This window comes from Eptesicus fuscus, chromosome 17 (assembly GCF_027574615.1).
Source record: "Eptesicus fuscus isolate TK198812 chromosome 17, DD_ASM_mEF_20220401, whole genome shotgun sequence".
Classification (NCBI taxonomy): Eukaryota; Metazoa; Chordata; class Mammalia; order Chiroptera; family Vespertilionidae; genus Eptesicus; species Eptesicus fuscus.
The window spans coordinates 53,715,200-53,735,950 of record NC_072489.1 but is presented as its reverse complement, the minus strand read 5'-3'; the positions used below and the strand labels follow the sequence as shown (position 1 = coordinate 53,735,950).

The 20,751-nt window shown below is 52.2% G+C and overlaps 1 protein-coding gene across 1 annotated transcript; it reads right to left on the bottom strand.

Annotated features, from left to right (window-relative positions):
• Positions 1–299: 299 nt before the first annotated feature.
• On the bottom strand, positions 300–20,252 carry LOC103288586 (pancreatic lipase-related protein 2). The gene is made up of 13 exons (XM_008144343.3): positions 20,203–20,252; positions 19,873–19,921; positions 17,379–17,533; positions 15,579–15,704; positions 13,643–13,777; positions 12,850–12,961; positions 11,811–11,930; positions 10,244–10,363; positions 6,917–7,035; positions 6,323–6,452; positions 3,926–4,037; positions 2,672–2,839; positions 300–363 (listed from the first exon to the last, which is right to left on the bottom strand). Exons 2-13 carry the CDS (start codon positions 19,919–19,921, stop codon positions 300–302), a joined length of 1,410 nt encoding a protein of 469 aa, XP_008142565.1. The 5' UTR covers positions 20,203–20,252.
• Between the last annotated feature and the right edge of the window lie 499 nt (positions 20,253–20,751).

Genomic DNA, 20,751 nt, shown 5'->3' with positions numbered 1-20,751 from the left:
GAGAGAGAAAAAAATATCCATGTGAGAGAGACACATTGAGTGGTTGCCTCTCCTAAGCTCCCCAACTGGGGCCAGGGATGAAACCTGCAACCCTTGTATGTGCCCTTGACCAGGAATCGAACCCGAGACCCTTTGGTGCTCTAACCACTTAGCACACTGGCAGGGGCCTTGGCTCTAGTCTTAAAAGTCATTTCCAAAATATGACCCCAGAACCCGGAGGATGTCAAACTCACACCTTAATGTCAACCCGAGGGCATTAAAAATTTATTACCACAAAGAGACAAGAGAGCACCACATTTTTAACAAGGGTGAAGGGACAGCAACCGGTCTTCTTTCACGGTGTCGTCACTGCAAAAATGATACCTGCGGAGGAGAACACGTTCAGCGTGAGGAAATGTGTGTGCATCCATCTAGCCAGACCCTGGAATTCAGACCCTTCTGACTGAAAGGCTCGGCTACACCACGCAGAGTCCAGGTGATTCTTACTAAGCAAAACCACTTAAAGAACGCCCTCTCCCCCTGCGGCCTTTTAACAAGCTGAAAGCGAATCAGCTGTGTCAGATGGCGGGTTTTTCAAAACCAAGAGGGTCTCCAGTGAACCTGAAGCTGTGGGTGGGCCTGACAATGCATTTAGGGGATAGGGGTGCCCCCGCCTGCCCAGAGGGAACTTTCCCTAGAGTTAAGAACCTCGGGGGTTCTCCATACATTGCTGCTGGGAATGGAAAATGTGGCAGCCACTTTGAAAAACAGTCTGGCAGTTCTTCTAAAGGTTAAACATAGGAGTGACCACATAACCTAGCAATTCCGCTCCTAGGTATGTACCCAAGAGAAATGAAAACATATGTGCACACAAAAACTCGTACATAAATGTTCACAGCAGCATTATTCATAATAGCCCCAACGTGGAAACATCCCTGATGTCCATCAACTGCTAAACGGATAAATAAAATGTGGTATATCCATATAACAGAATTATTATTTGGCAGTAAAAAGGAATAAAGTACTGATACATGTTACAACATGGATGAACCTTGAACACATTATGCTACGTGAAAAAAGCCAGTCACAAGGGACTATATCTATTGTATGACTCCATTTATATGAAATGTCCAGAATAGGAAAATCTATCGAAATAGAAAACAGGTTGCCCAGGGCTGGAGAAAAGGGACGGGAGGTTATGGGATGATGGCTGATAGGTGTGGGGTTTTTGGGGAAGGTGATGCAATGTTCTACAATTGACTTTAGAAATGATTACACAACTCTGCAAATGGACTAAAAATCACTGAAGTATATACTTTAAATGGGTGAACACAGACTATGACAATTATATCTCGATAGAGATGTTGGGGGGAAAAAAAGATCATGGAGGGATGTCACTCCTGAAGAGGGTGAAGCCTGCCCAGTGGGGGCAACAACCCAGCCATGAACTGCAGGACGCCTGGCCTCCTCCTTTTCCTGGGGGCCCCTTTGGCTAAAAGGGGATGGTTGGCCAAGCGAGCCTCCCTCAGGGCTCAGCTTCAGAATGTGGCTCCGTGGTGAGGAAGCCCTTATATGGGGGGAGATGTTGGTGCTTGGGATGTATAGTGGGTGAGCTGTACCGTACATGAAAACAAAACCCACCCTTACCTCCACCTAAACGCTGTGAAACCCAGACAGTTCCACAAGGCATCCCCCAGCCAGGCCTCACCGACCTCAGCTCCACGGCCGGCTGTGTGAGCTGGGCGGGCACAGTGGAACAAGGGCTGGATTGGAGGTCCAAGGACTGGGTTTCAAGCCCTGGGCGTGCCTCGGGCTCAAGCTCTGCCCACTGGCACAGCCGCAGTGACCTCTGACCCTTCCAGCACCACGCCCAGGAATCGGGACTATGACCAGTCACTGTCAGCACAGCTAAGTCATGCAGCTGAGCAAGGCCTTCGTAGGTGTTTTTGAAAATAGTCTGCCAATATTCTTCCCTCTAGCTTTCCTCGGTGGCCTTAGACACGTTATGTGACTCTGCGAACCTCACTCTTCTCATCTTAACATGAGAGCAGGTGAAAGGTGATCACCGAGTTTCCTCCAGACGCTGACATGTTATTTTCTATCATCCTCCTTTACGGCAGCCTTTTTTTTCTTGCCTCATTTTAAACACTGTTATGTTCTCTCCCTACTCTCACCAAGTCAGATTCTATCCTCTCAGCAAGAGAAGAGCTTCCACTGTGCGCTAGATCCTAACACAGTCTGTATGCCTCTCAGGCCACAGTCTCCAAACAAAACAATTTGTATGAAATAAACCCTGAGATTTCCTACAGCTGCTGCCCAGGTGCTTTCCTTATTGTTTGAGATAAAACAGAGTCTCCTATTGGCCTGTTTCTCGAACCTATGCCTTACAATTGATGCCTTGCTCCGGCCAAGTTGAATTTGGCTTAAGGAAAATGATTGATTTTCCAAAGGAAATCAGATGGACAGATGGAACGATGCAGAGTTGAGAGGAATCGTTGGTTAGATGAATGGCTGCACGGATAAGTGGATAGGTAAGTGGTTAAGTGGATGGAGAGAAAGGGATGAAGGAATGGGTGGGTAGCAGGTTATGTGGGTGGACGGGTGGGTGATGGAGTGCATGCGTGTATGTTCGCAGAGGTAGACGGATAAGGGAATATAGAAACAAGACTCCGGTGGGATAAAGGATACTCACTCAGTCCCATCTTCACCGCTCTGCACTGTGATTCTCGAAGCCCCCAGCTTGTACGTGAAGAGGTTTATCACATGGTTGTTCCAGAGGAACTTAACCTTCTGGACTTTTCCAACGTTGATGTCCACATCAATGTCACGCACATGATTTGCCTCTGGTTTGAGGGATCCTCTGCAAACATAGACATAAAGTGTTCTATCCGCTGGGTAGAGGAATACCTAGGGTGACAGCACTCTGCTGTTCCCCCAAACAATGGCTGCTGCTGCTGGCTCTCTGCAGTTCCCTTGAACGCCCCCATACACATCCAGGGACGCATCTGTGAAGAACACACCTTTAGAGTAATCCTGGACTCTAGATTTCCACTGTCTTGGTTGGGACCTAGAGGGAAGGCAACTACTTGGGACGGCATATTGACTCTCTAATTTCACTGCAGGACTTGTTATCCTTGTTTAAAGACCCATGTGCTTCAGCCGGGGTCATTTGTGGGCATCTCATAGGTAGCATAAGAAGTAGTCAAAGGACTTTAACCTGAAAATTATCATGCAAACTTAGTGCAAAAACAGAATCTAATTTTACCGCACAGTTAATCCAACACATTCTTACCAAGCGCCTCCGGTACCCGCACAAGCGAGGTGCTGAGGCTACCATAGCAACAGGAAGCTAGCTTCAGGCTTCACATGGAGCACAGCACGAGTGGGGGATGGAGCGTGTGTGTGGGATGGGAAGCAGTTGCCATATAAATGTGCCTTGTCTAAGGAGAACATGATATTCACAAAACTGGCTGGTGTGGCTCAGTGGTAGAGTGTGGACTCAAGAACCAGGAGGTCACAGGTCAATTCCTGGTCAGGGCACATGCCCAGGTTGTGGGTTCAATCCTCAGTAGGGGGTGTGCAGGAGGCAGCTGATCAATGATTCTCTCTCATCATTGATGTTTCTTTCTCTCTCTTCCTCTCCTTTCCTTTCTCTGAAAAAAAAAAATTTTTTTAAAAAAACAACAACAACAACCCCACAACTTAAGCAGGAAGGAAGCAGTGATTGGCAATCCAGGAGTCAGCCTTTAAAATCGCGAGTGCTCCCTCTCTGGGCCTCCCTCTCCTATGGGGTGATTTAATTAGGTGCTAAGAGACTTGCTTCGGCTCTGACATTCTAGGATTCACAGGTTCTGTATGGCTAGATGTATGTAGAAGTTTATACCCAATCTTTTATTAATAACCTATTAGGGAAAGTAGGGTCATTTCGCTTTACTATCAAACTTACTTGAAAATTTCATATTGCTTTGAGTTTCCATTACTTCCATACAAAGCAATCCTGATGTACCCACTCACTTTCTTTTTTCCAGCCAGTGTGACTGATACCCTGTATCTCCAACCTGTGCAAAGAAAAAATACAATCAGTTCAATGAACTCATCTTGATGGGAAAAAAATAAATAACCCATGGAGCATTCTTGTTCCAAGCTCCGAATCCCCCATGAGTGGGAGGTAAGGGCGAATGCAACTAGCGGTTTTCTTCAATGCAGTTGGGGTCCCAGGAATTCTGATGCTAGGTGGGGGTGAGGACTCAGGGGGAAGTATTACAGCTCAGCACAATCTCTTGCCAACCCTGCCAGGTATGTGTTCCGAGGGATGGAGGGCGGCTGGTTACTCTACCTGGGTACCCAGGTGCACACCACTGACTACACCAGGAAGGCCACGGGAGAGGGAGACATCTGGGCTCCAACATTTGGATAAATCACGTACTGTTCCCTTCTTTATTTTTATTATTTTCCTATGCCATGCACATATTCTCAGTGGAAAAACAACACAGATAAATTTTAAAAATGAATAAACCCTTTCTCAGCGCTCTGTCTACCTGCCCTCCGTCTCAGGTCTTCCCAGTTTGGTCTGTAGACTTAACCAAGCCCAGCGGGGTGACTTGCTTCCCAGGGACAGTTGGCATTGTCTGGAGATGTTCTTGATCGTCACACCCGGGGGATGGGGTGGGTGGGTGCAGGACTACTGGCATCTCGCTGGTAGAGGCCACGGATTTGCTAAACATATTGCAATGCACAGGACGGCCCCCCAATAACAAATAATCCAGTCCCGGATTTCAATAGAGCTGAGGTTGGGATACCCTGAGCTAGAGCTTTCTATGGGCATTTACACATACACATATGAACGTATAAAAATAGGATTTTGCCCGGCTGGTGTGGCTCAGTAGCTGAGTATTGACCTAAGAACCAGGAGGTCATGGTTCGATTCCTGGTCAGAGCACATGGCCGGGTGTCAGGCTCCATCTCCTGTAGGGGGTTAGGGGGGTGCATGAGGCAGCCGATCAGTGATTCTCTCTTATCATTGATGTTTCTATCTCTCTCTCCCTCTGAAATCAATTTTTAAAAACATGTAGAAATAAATAAATAATAAGGCTTTTTCCCCTTCCATAAATAATATGCACTGTTTATTCTCTATTCTCTCCATCCAAACCCACGCCCTTCCCTGTCCTGTCCTGTGCTTTATAAGGTCGGCCTCACCAGGGATCCTTGCCGATGGCTTTCCGTTGGGTTCAGCCCATCAGAGGCTTGCACGGGAGGCCAGTGGCAGGAGGAGGGAGATGGAGGTGCTTGCTCCCCTGCAGCCTCCTTGCGCTAGTACCGAGTGTCTGGCAGTAGCTCTCTTCACTCCATTCCTGGAGCCCCGCAGCCACTAGATTCTGGGCGCCTCAGCATCCCTAGTTTGTTCTTTCAACCCTGTCCACACCTCCAAAAGCAGGCCCTCCAAAGAGGTCTCCTCATTTGAACCCCTTGAAGGAGCTCTGTCTTCAGCAGAGACCCTGACTGGAACGTGATATATTACGTGATGTTTTGCTATTTGCCTTTTAACTTAATATGCCTTAGAGGTTTTCTAGATCCTTCCTTGAATGGTTACATACAGGATTTGGTTGTTTAACCAGTGGTGGAATCTAGGTTTCTCCCCGCGTTCTTTTGGTATTAAAGTCAATGCTGCGTGAACATCCTTGAATACCTTCTCCCGCACACATGCAAGCGTTTTCCTAAGTGCGCTCTGACTTAAAGGAATATGCTTGTAAGACTTTATAGATACTCCCAACTGTTATCGTTTATGCTAAGTGTCGTGAGTATTACATGAAATACTGTGTGTAAACAGTGTTTTGTGAAGTGCTGCATAAATGTTTTTAAATGTAAAACTCCCTTGGAAAATAAATGCTCTTCTGTTCAGCCATCATGTAATATTAATCATAACAAACAAATCTTGGTGCTTTTACTATCTTCTTTTTAAATGAGAAGCTGGGCAAAATAAAATAAAAAAACACCAGCATGCTCATGTGTGTGTACACAGGGGACTAGTGTGGTGGGTAATCACAGGGTGCCTTTGCCCCATCTTGCCTTCTTCTGTTAATGGATCCGTCCTTCCTGCCACAGGGTTGGGTGGACATGTGACCAGCCTGGGCCATTCACGGTCAACCCACTCCACTGGTCAGGATTATTGGTTAAAGGGGTGAACGTGTGAGGCAAGACAAATGCCATTCTACCGTCCTCCCATTATTATTTAAGCTCGCTGGTGTTGAGTCTCTACCCATTGCTACCAAGGGTCCTAACTAACAAGGTTGATACACCCTTTAAAATCATTTGCAGCTTTTAAATGGGTAAAATGGAAACTTACGAGTGAAGTTGCCGCTCTCTCCTGTGTTCAGGAAAAACGTCTGTCCCACGGCGCTGGTCTTCCCCTGGAACTGGTCAGCATAGTGCCCCATTTTGGGGCATCCTCCGACTGGACACGGGAAACAGCTCTTCTGTATAAAAACAACAATTTGTCTGTGAGTGGTAGGCCTTTGACTCATTCACTCATTCAATTGATCAATTCACCTTCCCATCCATCCATCCATCCATCCATCCATCCATCCCTCATCCATCCACTCATCCACCTAACCATCTTTCTATTCATCTATCCATCTACCCTCCATCCATTGATTAAAGCACACATGCATCCATCTCACCCATGCCGTCCAGGCATCCTTTGAGAATTTTTCAGAATGAAAAGTTGGGGATCTAGGCAAGGCCCAGCTGGGTCAGGTCTGTGCCATCCGCCGCCTGCCCACCCCGATCCCCGGAGGAAGAAGGCTCTGGGAGGCTCAGCATTACCAGTACCGCCTCTTACTAGTCGTGGAGTTACATCTCTGTGCTGTTCCAAGCCACAGGGACAGAACCAACAACAACAGAGCCACCCGACCCTCCCCAGGCCCCTGGTGAGACCCACCTCCTCAAACTCATCGTAGGAGGCACACGGGTAGCCCAGGAAGCCGTCGGGGTTGAGGATGCTGCTGGAGTAATACTTGTAGCTTCTCAGGTGATTGCAGGCCACAAAGTCCCGGGTTCCTAAGGAAGCAAAAGCTGCGGGAGCCCATAGGAGACTCTCACTTTTGAAGCTTGAACCGTTCTGATCTGAATAAGGAGTCACCTCCTCGTTTCACAGAGGCGTGTCGGCATTCCCGAATGCCTCGGTCACCATCCAAAGTTCCTGTCATTGACTTTGACATACTTTGGGGCAAGCAGGAAATAGTTCATGATCAACATTTACAGCACATAGAGGTGGTATCTGGGGGCTCCTTTAGTAATGGTGTTTGGCTTTCCTCTGCCCGCACGGTGCCCATGTGCTGAGCAGGGCCTACTCGGGGCTGGGCACGTGCTGGGGAAGGACCAGTTCTAACAAGGACGTGTGTCCAATCCTCCAGGGGCCAGGCGTCTGACAGAAGTGAAGGATGAGGGCTGGGGGCCTTGGGGAGAGTGAGAAAACTACATACAGAAAGAAGAGAGAGAGAGAGAAGGGGAAAGGGGCGGAGAGGGAGAGAGAGGCAATAGCTTTCAAAAGGAATCTTACACCGTCAGCCAGTTGTTGAATGTTAAGGCCCAGGTGGCTTGGTCTTCTGGTTTTTCACGAGAAACCTGCATCTTGACTTTAACATGACAATGTTTCATGCTTACACGACAGCAGTACATTCCCTCTTTAAAACTGGTCCCTGTGAAGGCCGACCCCCGACCACTGGCTGCTGTGGGTGGTGTTGGGCCGGAGGGGCCCCGTTTGAGAACCAGGCACCATACCTGCGGGCCTGTCCCGGGAATGCAGCTCTTCTGTGCCCATGGCCCCAGGCTGAGGAATTCCTCTTCCTCGCCCTTTGCCCTTTGCCCTTCGAAAGTGCAAGGTAAGAGCAGTGGAGACCAAAGTCCCCTTGGCTCTAGGCCACTGTGTCACTGCGTTTTCTCTACCACCTTTTCTTTAACCCAAGGCCTCCTATTTGCAAAATTGTTTTTTTTTGTGTGTGTGGTTTTTTTTTTCATTTCTCCAGCTCCTTGGTACAAGACCTCCCATGGTGTGATGCACAGTGACCCCAGACATACCTGGGGACCACTTCCGGGGGACCTGGGGGGCTTTGTCCACCACCATGGAGAACAGACGGGTCCTCTTTGTGCTGGTGGATTAGCCCTGCCTGCCCCAGGGCCCAGCGACTCCAGCCAGGCCGGGTGGTGCCTGGCACCAACAGTCATTACCAGACAGCACCACCTGTTTCCACCTTAATTGTTTTTTTTCGTCCAGAATCGCTGCCCAGGGACCCATAATAGAGGGGCAAGTGGACTTCACTGTTCCTCCAGCCCCGCGCCCGGGTGACTGGGAGCCCACACAATAGACGCGCACTCCTGTGGGCGTGTTCACTCTGCATTGCCTCTTTAATTGAAGCTGGGCTCCTGGCTATTATGTGGGCCCTGCTGGTCGCTTCTGGGAGGGGCGGCCTCATTCCTTCAGCCGGGTCTTCCCTGGAGTTACCCGGTGCTGGGCAGAGAGCTCAAAGGCTCCATTGGCTGACGGTGGGTGTTGGCTACTGCTTTACCGACTCTGTTCGTTCACATTAAGCACATGGAATATTAAATGCTCAGTGGAGTGGGCTGTACTGAGCACCTGGGCCAGGCCCTGAGCAGGGTACCGGGGTGTCTGGGATGCCCGGCAAACTCCCAGCTGAGACAAATAAACACTACAATGAAATGATCGCAGACGCAAAGCCTCCATGTGCAGCGGGGAGACAAAGCCCGGTCTCCAGGGAGAGGCCACAGGAGAAGAGCAGAGGCCGGACAAGGGCAGGTGACGGAGGTGGTGCTTTCAGTCACCTAATCGCGGGGGGACTGAGCTTGTCTCTTGCGTAAACGCAGACCTCAAAAAGGGGCCACATACTAACCCTGCCAACCTCAGGGGAGGCCTGCACGGTGGCCTTACAAACTCAGAGGCCGAAAGCACCCACGCGGGGTGGGCTGAACATAAAGATTCCTAATTAAACGCGGGTCCTGGAGGGTAGTCCTGTCCCAGGCCTGTACTTCCTTGACGAAGGTCAATCTTCTTTTTTTATTTTTAAATCCTCACCTGAGGATATGTTTATTGATTTTAGAGAGAGAGAGAGAAGGGAGAGAGAGAAACATTGAGGTGAGAGAGAAACATCACTCAGTTGCCGCCCATATGCGCCCTGACCAGAAATCAAACCCAAAACCTCTCTGGTATATAGGACAAAGCTCCAACCAACTGAGCCATCCAGCCAGGGTGACAAAGAATCTTTACCTTCAGTGAAACTGTTTTCCTTTTGCATCTAAGAAAACGCACCTTCTAAATATCAGAGTAATCTTGTCCAGGTCCCTCAGGGCACCCCCCCCCCCCAATAAGAGCACCAGACCCCGGAACCCCTCACTGTGACCTTGTTCCCCAAATACCACCTCTATGTGCTCTAAATGTCAATCATTAACCATCCTGGACCCACCAATGTAAAAGAATGTGCCTGTCTGTTTTACTTTTTATCCAATTCCAGAGATTTCCCGTTTGACCTCCTTCCCCCTCCCCAATCTACCACCCGTGGATTTCATGGAACCCCCTATGTCTCCTCTTTTTATCCTAATGTATAAAATAAGCTGTAAAACTGCCGTTCTCCGGAGCATTTTCTCAGTCCGCTGAGATTTTGCTTCCCAGCGATTGTCGTCAGTTTGGCTCCAATAAACTCATAAAAATTCTCTACAGGTTTGGACATTTCTGGCATTGACACACACAAGCCTCATCGCCCCTAGACCTCCAGGCCTTCCACTCCATGCACGCACTCCCCAAACCCACAGAGCATGTCCCCACTTGCAAGACAGTCAAAGCCCTCCAAATCTTTGTGCGTGCCCTTCAAGGAGCAAGCAGTGAAAGTGGGATGGGGGTGGGGGTGGGGGCAAAGCTAGAACTGGTATTTGCCCACGTGCCCGGCCAGCTCATGCCTCAGCATCCTGATGAGGGGGAGACGACACAGGCTGGGATGAGGTTGGGACTTTGCAGCCAGAAATTGAACTTTAACAAAAGGTGGCCTTGGGCAAGTTGTATAACTTTTCAGATCCAGTTTCTTCATCTGTGAAATGGGGATAATCAGAGTAACTCTCTCATGGCGTTGTGACCATGCCTGGGACAGAATGAGCACACCGTAAGGGGCGGCAAAACTCAGTACTACCCGGGCCTGGCCACGCATCCTGCCTTCTCCCCCAGGACAGCACTGCCGTCTTGCTTTGCTAATGTACGTACCTTCCCAGAGTCCATTTATATCAACGATGGATGAAAGGATATTTTTCTGACATCCGGGCATTTGCTTTCCTCCGTTTGGGTAGAAATCCAGATGGCCCACCTTCTGGCTCATTCCAAAACCTGAAACATGGGAAGCAGTGGTGAGCAGGGAGGTAAGTGGTCCCAAGGCAAGGTCATGGCCTCAGAGACAGTCCAACTCCTTCCTACCAGAGCGAGAGTCTTCTTGGCAAACTGTCCCCTCAGCACAGCCACCCCGCCCGGCTTTGCAGAACGCTCTCAGAGATGAGCCCTTAGCAAGACAAGGAAGGAGGAGAGAGCAGAGGCAGTGAGCTTGCCTACATGTGTATTTGAATGTGTGTCTGTCTGTCTGTCTGTCCTGGGGAGGCTGTGAACAATACAGATATACCCTGATACCATTATGCATCATAGTCACTATCAGCACTGTGTAATTTCCATTCCTTTATTCATTTTGAAATTTTGATTCCTATGTGATAAGGTGATATAGAGATTTCGTTGTATTGAGAGCCCAGCATAATGGCTGGACGCTTTGGCTTTTTAAGCACACAGACCCGTGATCACATCCTGGTCCTATTTACACACTCCGTGATCGCGAGCAACTACTAAAGCTTTTCAAACCTCAGTATCCTCAGCTATGAAACAGTAATAATAATGCCCACTTTTTAGGGTGGTTACCGAGCGAGTATGTACAAATTGTCCAATGCAGCCCATGGTAACCATCACTATTATTAAAAACATACCCTTTGTTGGCATGCTTCATGAGGGTTTACATAAGAAAATATTGAAAAAAGGACAGTGAGTTTATGTAATATTAATTTTTGACATAATTTTAATTATTTAAAATTTTAATTTATTTAAACTAAGAACAATTCACCCATTTGGTTTTAGAAGAATTAAATAAAGGGATATATTTGGTTTCCAACAACACAAACTATAACCAAAGTTTTTGCAATGAAGTGAGCAAAATATTCAAACATTAACTTTGCATTTTGCAAATATAGGTGAAGCATCCCATATAATAAAACTCTAATATGCAAATAGACCGAACAGCAGAATGACCAGTGGCTATGACACGCACTGACCACCAGGGGGCAGACGCTCAATGCAGGAGCTGCCCCTAGTGGTCAGTGCGCTCCCACAGGGGGAGCATGGCTCAGCCAGAAGCTGGGCTCACAGCTGGCGAGTGCAGTGGCAGCGCTAAGGACCCCCAAGGGGTCCTGGACTGTGAGAAGGCGCAGGCCGGGCTGAGGGGGCTCCCCCCACGAGGGGGCTCCCCCCCCACACCAGTGCACGAATGGATAGTGGAGCCTAGGGAAGGTCACGGGGTTTGAGGACTGAGCAACAGCCTTCCATAGGCTACACCAGTGTTTGTCTGACCTGCCCGGGGCCACAGGCTGATACCACTGGCACTGGGCTGGCTGTTTGTAGCTGGCACCCACTTGACTGGTTGGCATCCAAGCTATTACTGTAGTTAACCATTCTGACTACCACGCCTGGACCTACTCTTACCAGTGACGCCCTGGTCACCAGGAGGGGGTGAGGAACTCACCTAGGTAAGGCACTATGGGCGAGGCATCCGTGTGAATCACATCCACAAACATGGCGTCCGACGGGTCCAGCCTCACCTCCTCCGGCGTGCCCTGGAAGCATGGTTCTGCCGGATCCAGTCCTGAAAGGGGGAGGTGCACAGTGACAAACCAGGTCCCAACCCGGGACCCACAAAACCCATGCGGCTCTCCGCCTGAAGCAGGGGCTGTGCCAGCTCATCTTCAAGAGAAGCAGCGGGGAGCAGGGCCCACAGGACCCAGTGACCTACATTCCAGCCCAGGTTCTGCTCAAGGTCAAACATGTGTCTTCCCTGAGCCTCAGTTTCCTCATCCAGAAAGTGGGAATAACAGCAACCTACCTTACGGGGGCTATTGTGAAAACCCCACACAAAGATACAAGAGAAAGAACTTTGCAATCTGAAAAACTCTCCGTAAACATAATCTGCAAATCCCCGGATCCTTCCCCCGCCCCTGTGCCTAGCACACAGCCCCTGGGCAAAGGAGACGGCCATTTAACTGTGGAAACAGTTTGCACAGTTACATACAAACCTGACTCAGCCGTGTCTGTGTCTATGCCTAGTGTGCCTTCATTTTGCCTAGTGATTCATTCATTCATTCACTCATTCATTCGTATTATCTACTGAGTTCGTCCTGTGCCAGGTCTCAGCTACTTTCATGTTCTGCCTGTAGCTGGCACAGCAGCGACAATATTTGTGGAACTGATGAATTCGTATTAAAAAATAATTTCACCGTTCAAAAATCTGCCGTACTCTAGCCATAATAATCCTGAAGTCGTGAGTTGAATGTGATAGTTATATTTTTCTTTTTTAATAAACGTGTTTTTATTTACGATCCTATATTTTTTTGTAATTCACATGAAAATGTATGGGCAATTATATTTTAAATCTAAGTCTGGCAGCGCCTAAAATCAGTGCCCCCGGACAACCAGTAGGGGCGCCCTTGGCCATGGGAAGTGCGTCCATCGCCCTGCAGGCGCGCCCCTCTCACCCCACCCCCCCCCCCCCCCCCCGCACCCCTTACCTGTGATCCTGCCCACGCGGCCCCCCAGCCTCCTGCCCGCCTCGCCGGCCGCGTGCGAGCCCAGGCTGTGGCCGATGAGGTGCACGTCCTCCAAGCTGTAGCCCATCTCGGTCTGCGGAAGGATGGCGCGTCAGGTCCCCCAGGCCCGGGTGGGGACGCCCTGGCTCGGGGAAGGGGATGGGGACAGGTCTCGGGACGAACGACCAGGCTCCGGGACCACCTAGGACAGCGTGACCCGACCCTGGGCCACCGCAGTCTCCGAGTCCCGAGTCCCCAGTCCGGGGCCGACAGTGCGGACCAGCGGCCTCTGTGTCAACTGCAGGTCCGCCTGGGGAGCCTGGCTGGGCACTGCCTGCTCCATCCACACCCACTGCGGCCTCCCTCCCCTCCCGCAGGGGGGTGGGGGGCTGCCTGCGAGAGTGTGGGTAGCGGGCCCAGGTCTAGGGTGCTCGGGAATAGACCTTCCAGAAGGCGGTAAGGGGCTTTCCCCTTTCTGAGAAGGAAGTCTCATCTTCTGGGCTGAGAATAAGCCGTCCCTGTGTGGGGACGGCTTATTTCAAAAGGGGGAACCGAGTCCCAAAGTGGTTCGTTTGCCCCAGGCACCACGAGGGATCTTCAGGACTCCAGGAGGGAGAAGGCTGCAGTTTCATTTTAGGAAACTCCCCTCTGTGTGTCCAGGCTTCGGGCCCAGCCCCTGGGCACCAGTCCCCAGGCTGCCTCTGGGGGCCCTCCCCCCGGGTCTGCCTGCCCCCCTCGGCCCCTCCCCACAGGATGTGGCTCAGGCAGGCTTTACCGACAGCCCTTGGATTAAGAACGCTATCTCGGCTCCCACGACTCGAATGTTGTGGACGGCTTGGGTGTAATCTGTCCTGGCCCCACGCCTCCAGTCCACGCAGATGCAGTTCACCTTCTCCACCTTAAACATTTTCTGGGGGAGAAAAAACAAGGGGGAGAAACCAATGTATTAACAGGCACAGGCCGCACACCCCAGAGAGAGGGACTCACAGCCATCAAGCATCTAGTTGGTGTCAGCGTTTTAATATTCCTCCCACTTGTCCTAATCCTCACCACTTCACCAGGAACTGGGTACCTGATCCCCACTCGACAGATGTGAACACTGAGGCCTGGAATGGAGTAAGTGACTGGCCGAAGATCTCCCAGGTGGTTATTGGCACAGCCAGGCAAAAAAAAAAAAAAAAAAAGATCGGTTACTACATCAGGGCTTAGTAAACTGTTATGGGAGGGCCAAATCCACCTGCTCATATAAATAAAGTTTTATTGGGACACCCATTTGTTTACATATTCTCGCTCTGCTTTGGAGCGACAACAGAGTTGAGTTGAAACCATATGACCTGCAAATGCTAAACTATTTGCTGCCCGGCCCTTTACAGGAAGTCTGCTGACACTGGTACTTGGTAGCTGAAGCCACCGGAGGGCTTGCTGTTATGTTCCCAACAATGCATAGGTGGGAGATAGAAGGTATTAACGGACAAGATGACGTTTAGATGGAGGTAGGATACAATGCTCCGGACACGTGCGTCTTTTATATGATGTGGTGTGGCCACAGTGTACCGCCCAAGCACAGGCTGGTCCCGTGATGGGACCAAATAAATGTCAGAAAGGGCCCCTGCATAGCCTGTGCTCATTTGAGGATGGCCTGGACTACCCCGGGGGGTGAGGCAGGGAGGAGGTGCCTGGAGGCCAGGGCATCGCGATGGACACGTCCCCCTGACTCTCCCGGCTCCACGTTCACACGGCCTCCTTCTGGGACTTGGGGGCCCGTGTGCACGCCCAAACCTCAAGAGGAGCAGACCACCCTTGGGGAGAAGCTGCTCGAGGTCTCCCCCAGTGCAGACGAAGCTGAAAGCCATGCCTGTGGGCACCTCCTAACGACTAAATCTGTAGACACAGGTTGTGGTATTTTATAGACAGGAGAGCTGGTTTTGCATTCCCACCTCTGGATTCAACTCTGGGCAAGTGTTGAACTTTTCCTGCCTCCATTTCCTCATCTATAAAATGGGGACGATAACTCTGCCTCTCTCACAACGTTGCTGGGGGGCGGGGGTCAAGTGGGACAAAGACGGAGAAATAATGACCACAGTGTCAGGCTCCGAGGAAGTGCTCAGAAAATGGATGTGATGAAGAATAATTCATTACTAATATTGATGATAACTTCAGAACTGCGCCATCCCATACTGTGGCCACTGGCCCCAGGTGGCTATTAACAATGAATTGAAATTGATACAATTTAAAAGTCAAGTCTTCGGTCACACTGGCCGCATTTCAGGTGCTGGGTGAGCGCCGGGGAGCAGTGGCTCCCGGTTGGGACAGTGACGCCGTGGGGCCTTGGCGCCGTCACAGAGAGCTCAGTGGGAGAGCAGGGTTTTAGCGGCAACGTTTACGCTGGTTCCTAATGTCACACGGGGGCTTTATATAAACCACCCGAGACAAATGCCAGGTAATTTGCTGACGCCTCCACTTGTGGGCGTTTTGATTGGGCTCTGGGTCTCTTTGGTGTCCAGAAGAGATGGCTGGCTAGAGGTCGGTGGGTCGGGAGAACTTGACAGTGGGCGCTCCGGAGAACCCAGGGTTTCCTGGGAGTTTTTAGGAAGGAGCATCTGTCTCTGGACTGTCTCCGTTCCCAGTCTCGGGGGCAATGCCGAGGAAAGTGTCTGAAGCTGGGTGACGGGTGCTGGTCTCAGCGGGGAGTGGCCGGGGCGGGGCCCTACCTGGCACATGTCGGTCAGCCAGCTCTCCTCCCCCTTGTCTATGAAGCCGTGGATGATGAAGCGCGTCTTGCGGTCCAGTTGGAAGTTGGAAGCCTCCACGGTGGCCAGGTCCGTGGAGGAGATCCGCTGGTTAAAGTGGAAAAGGTGAATTGGGACGTTGGCCTTTCCAAGCCATAGACCCGTGAGAGCCAGTTCCAGGAAGCCTGGGTCACGGGACCAGCTCCCACAAAGTTGGGTCGGGCTAGAACAGGAGTTCCTGCCCTGGGGCTTGAGGACAGGATTCAGAAGGTCCACGTTCATGGACTTCCTAGCATTTCTCTTAGTTATGAAATTGGGCAACAAGCCACCCTCATTGTAACAACACTCGGTCACCGATGGGAGTCACAGGTATTTCCCTGTCACAGGGCAGTGGTCGCAGATGTCTTAAAACTCAGTTATTCTCATTACTATTTCAAGTGACCGTAGTTTAGACCAACCCGTGAATCTTGTTATTTAGTGAGATAATAATAAACAGCACATCTATGACTGTGACATATATTTAGCTTCTCAAATGTTCTGATAACTGTTTTTCAATATAATTGGTTTCCCTTGTAATCCAATGTATTTTATTTCATGCATTTAAACGCATCATCCTGAGAAGGGGCCCCTCGGAATCCCCAGATGGCGGAAGAGGTCCCTGGGACAGAAACGGGGAAGGGCCCCAGGCCAGAAGCACCAAAATGAGGGGAGAGGCGGCTCCGTGGAGCCTCGAAGGGCACCTCAGGCTTGTAACACTTAAGAACCGACTCCTACAGGCCAGGGGCCCCTTCACCAGCCCCTGGGCACCACGCCTGAAGAAGGATCAGAAGATACAAACAGCCCAGCCACCACGTCCAAGCGGACTCCCAGCTGGGGGCTCTCAGGGGGGAGTTTGTCACCTAGAATCCCACAGCAGCTGACCTCAGGGGTCGATGGCCAGTCACCGGCTCTCCAAACTGCCAGGGGTGGAGCTGTGAGCAGCTGAGCTCTGAGCACCTTCTTCCTGGTCACTACCTGGAAGGAGCCTGTCCAGCTTCCACCCACCAGGCCTTCCGGGGACTGGACGTCACTCCCAGGGTCCTTTTTGCTTTTGTGGTTAAATGGCCCCTCTCACCCTGGCCGGGGTTGCTCAGTGGTTAGAGCATTGGCCCATGCACCGAAGGGTCACGGGTTTGATTCCCGGTCAAAGGCTTGCACCTGGGTTGCAGGTTTGAGCCCGAGCCCCAGTTGGGGCTCATATGGGAGGCAACCAATCAGTGTGTCTCTCTCACATCAATGTATCAATGTTTCTCTCTCTCCCCTTTCATCCCTCCGCCCTACTCTCTAAAAGTCACTGGGAAAAACATCCTCTGGTGAGGTGAACAACCACAAGTCCCCTCTCCCACACCTGTCTTCTGGCTCATCAGGAAGGACTTACACCCCCCACCCCCATTCCCCGAGGGGCTCCCCTCCTCCCCGGCCCAGTGCAGGAAGAAGAAGGACACACCAGGCCCGGATCTCTCCATAAGTGCTGCTCCTACGCCCTTCCTCCCAGGATCGGGGCTCAGTGCCGGGAAGTCCTGTGCACAGTGTGTGGCATGTGGGCGTTTCTGGGCCGGGCTTCCATAGACCTCATCAGGGGTTCCCGGTCCTCAGAGCTAGGGCGGCTGCCCGTGGTGAGGGGGCATCGCCCAGACGGCTCCACGGCCCTGCCTTTTCCTCAGACACCTGTGTGCAGGTGCCAATGCAGGCGCCCCCATCCACACCCCCCCTCCCCCGCAGCCCCGTCATGCCCGCTCTCACCTGGAAGTTGTTGGGGTTCTCATTTGTGTAGAGTAGAAACTGGGTGTCGATGTCCTTGGGGGCCCAGGGGAAGAGCTTCACCGGCCGCTGGAAGATCCCCGCCCAGGGCTTGTCATCGGGGAAGCAGCCGAAGGGTTGATAGCAGATCTCCTTTCCTGGGGCAGAAAGAGCCGCACCCGGGACACCGTGAGGCTCCGAAAAGGAGCAACCTCGCCTCCGCCACCCAGGAGGCGTCTCAGGGTGCAGCCAGGGCTGCCGAGGCCAGTGCTGGGCTCTGCCTGCTGTCGGTGCTCCCCAAGTTCCACGGAGACAGGAATCCCCTGTACCCATTCCCAGCCCCTCCCTCAGCCATTCTGGTTCGGAGGGAGGCCAGGGGGCACGGAAACCGCTCGTTTCATGCTGTTTTATCCCTTATCATCAGGCCGGAGGGGGACTGGCTGAGGTTTGCTGGGAACCTTCTGCCTTAAAAGCACCTCTTCCAGGAAAGCCCCAGACGGCCCTTCCCGTGCCATCGCCGGCTTCAGGTGTGATAGCGCCTGCGATTCTGTAGGCAGAGATGCTGCGGGATGGAGCCTGCCGCCCGTGCTACACCCACACCGCAGCCGGTCGTGGGTGCGGTCCAATCCCCGTGTCTCATGTCATCCCCTTGCGCACATTGTCGCCCCCAATTACTCTCTGCCATGTCAGGTTTTCCCTGCTGTTCTTAGAAAAGGTACATTGCTTAAGGCCAGGGACGACTGATTCTTGCGTCATTCTGGATATAGTACGGGCTCAATACATGCAACCGATGATCCAAATAACCACGTCTACACCTGAGGGTCCCTCCTCTAGGCTACAGCACCAGCATCTCCACAGAGTGCTCACTGAGGCGGCATGCTCAAAGCCAGAGGTTTCAATGGGTCTTCTCCCTGAGGCTTCCTCAACTCCGAAACGGATGGTGCCAGATGTTGGCCATTCACTCAAAAGCTGATACTAGTTATCAGTTTTTACCACCGGAAGCAAGAGTAAACTGTTTACTCGGTGCCAGATCCCACACCGGCGCTTTACCAGTATTATTCCCTCTAAGCCTCAACACAGCCCCGGAGTAAGGAATTGCTCCCATTTTACAGATGGGAAAACCAAGGCACAGAGAGACAAAGTAAGCGGCCCAAGGTCACAGCCGGTGGTGGAGCCAGGATTTGAACTGGGGGAGTTTATTTGGGGATAAAGCTAGGCACCGAGGAGATAGAAAGACACATCAGGTACAAACCCTGCCTTGAACGAGAGGACAACTAACAGGGAAGGAATCATGACGGCCTTGACTTCCTTCCAGGAAGAGGGGCCAGTCCCAGAGGAAGGGCTGCGGAGACTAAAGCAACTCTTGCTTCAGGTGGTAAATGCAGGAGCTTGAAGGCCAGGGTCAGGCACCGGGGCTGTTAGGTGGATAGTGCGTGGGAGGTGCTGGTGGGTGTGGTGGGACCTGTGCTCCATGAAGGTGATTTAGGGGACCCCGTGTGGGTGGCTCAGAGGCAGGAGAGCCTGGGAGAGGTGGGTTGGAGGGGGCAGTGCAGGGAGGGTGGGTCTGAGAGGTAACTGGCATTCTAGTCTTGGGTGACAGTGGAAATGAAGGGAAGGGTGGAGAGACGGGATAGGGCAGGTGTCCGAGCCTGGACAAGTGAGTCTGAGGCGTGGTGGGAGCTGCCTGGAAATTGGGAGGGAGGCGGGCAGAGGCTGGGTAAAGGGGAAGCCAACAGGAGCAGGGCGAGGGGAGCTGGGAGTGACCTCGGTGGGATGCCCACATTTAGGGCAGGAGGAGGCAGCGGAGACCAAGAGGCGTCAGAAAGGCCCCAGGAGCAGCCAGACCCTGGGGGCTCTGCTCTCCGGAGTCAGTCCTGCTGCGTGGCCAAATGGAAGGCAGGCCAAGAGGGGGCTGGGGCGAGGTGAGGAGAGAAGGAGGCCTCGTGGTGCGGAAGGAAGCCCAGCAGAAGGGAGGCCAGAGGAACGGCTCAGACTGGAGCTGGAGAGACAGAGGTGGAACAGCGAGAGGAGTGATGGGGAGGGATGGACAGGAGGGGGCGCTCAGGTCGCAGGCCCTGCAGGACAGTTTTCCACAGGACATGTCCATGTAGCATAGGCTGCAGACACGCACTTGTCCATGCAAGGGACGGAGGGTGTTGGGAGCCTGCCGAGAGCACCCTGCAGACTCAAGGGTCCCAGGTTCGATGCCGGTCAAGGGCATGTACGTTGGTTGCGGGCACATCCCCAGTAAGGGGTTGTGCAGGAGGCAGCTGATCGATGTTTCTCTCTCATCGATGTTCCTAACTCTCTCTCCCTCTCCCTTCCTCTCTGTAAAAAAATCAATAAAATATATTTAAAAAAAAAGAAATAGTGATAAGGCTATTCGTTATGATGATAATGGTGATGGGGCCTCTGGCTGCCCCACCCGGAGGCCAGCCCGGGCACGGTCCCTTTCTTCACCACCCCCCGCCCCCCGGGATGGGGACAGCCTCCTCACCTCTGACGGTGGCCAGCAGGAGGAGGCCCACGATCCAGGAGGGCAGCATCTACAGGATGGGAACACAGACACCCAGACAGTGGGGACCATCGCCCAACCCAGACAGGGCCGGGGGCCTGCAGCCCAGGGCAGCCCGGTGCCTGCGTCCCATCGGGCTGTCCCTCCAGGCGGGGACCCTGAGGCTGAGGCCTCCCCACACAGGGAGGGGGCAGCCCCTCTGCAGAACCGGGTGCAGGATCCTCCCGGCGCAGTGGCTGCTCCCCCTGGGCCGCGGCCCTCTGGCCGCCCCAACCCCGCCAAGCGCCCTGCCCGGGCACAGCGATGACTTACTGTGTGACACCTGCGCTCCACGCAGCCCCAGGCTGGCCGTGGCCTTTTATAACCAGGCTTTACCCTTTGGACGCTTTAGAGGAAAGGACAGGAAGATAGATAAGTGTGCTTTGCACCGAGATTATCATAAACACATACAGTCAGCTCAGCCGGGGGGCGGGGCTATTTATAAAGTGAGATTGGAGGGAGAAAAAAAACAGACTTTGGGGACAGGACAGGACCCCGTTAATCTGAATCTACATGTTCAGCTGCCATGAGATTGTGTTTCTGGGTGAGAACAGGGAACATCAAGCCTCCTGTTCAAAATCCCTTCGGAGACAGGAGCCCACGCCCGTCTCGGTGCCTGTGGGTACGGCAGGGATGGGGGTCTGCAGGTTTGCCGTTCCCGGGAGGCGCCGGGGTATGAGGACACGCGTCTCCTCTTCTCCGGGGGTGGGCTGGGTGGAGAGCAGCCTCCCAGGGACCTGGCCAGAGAACAAAGGCAACCCTGTTGAGCAAGAAAGCGTGAAACAAACACTGTTTAAGTAGACAGCTTTGTTTGGAAAACAT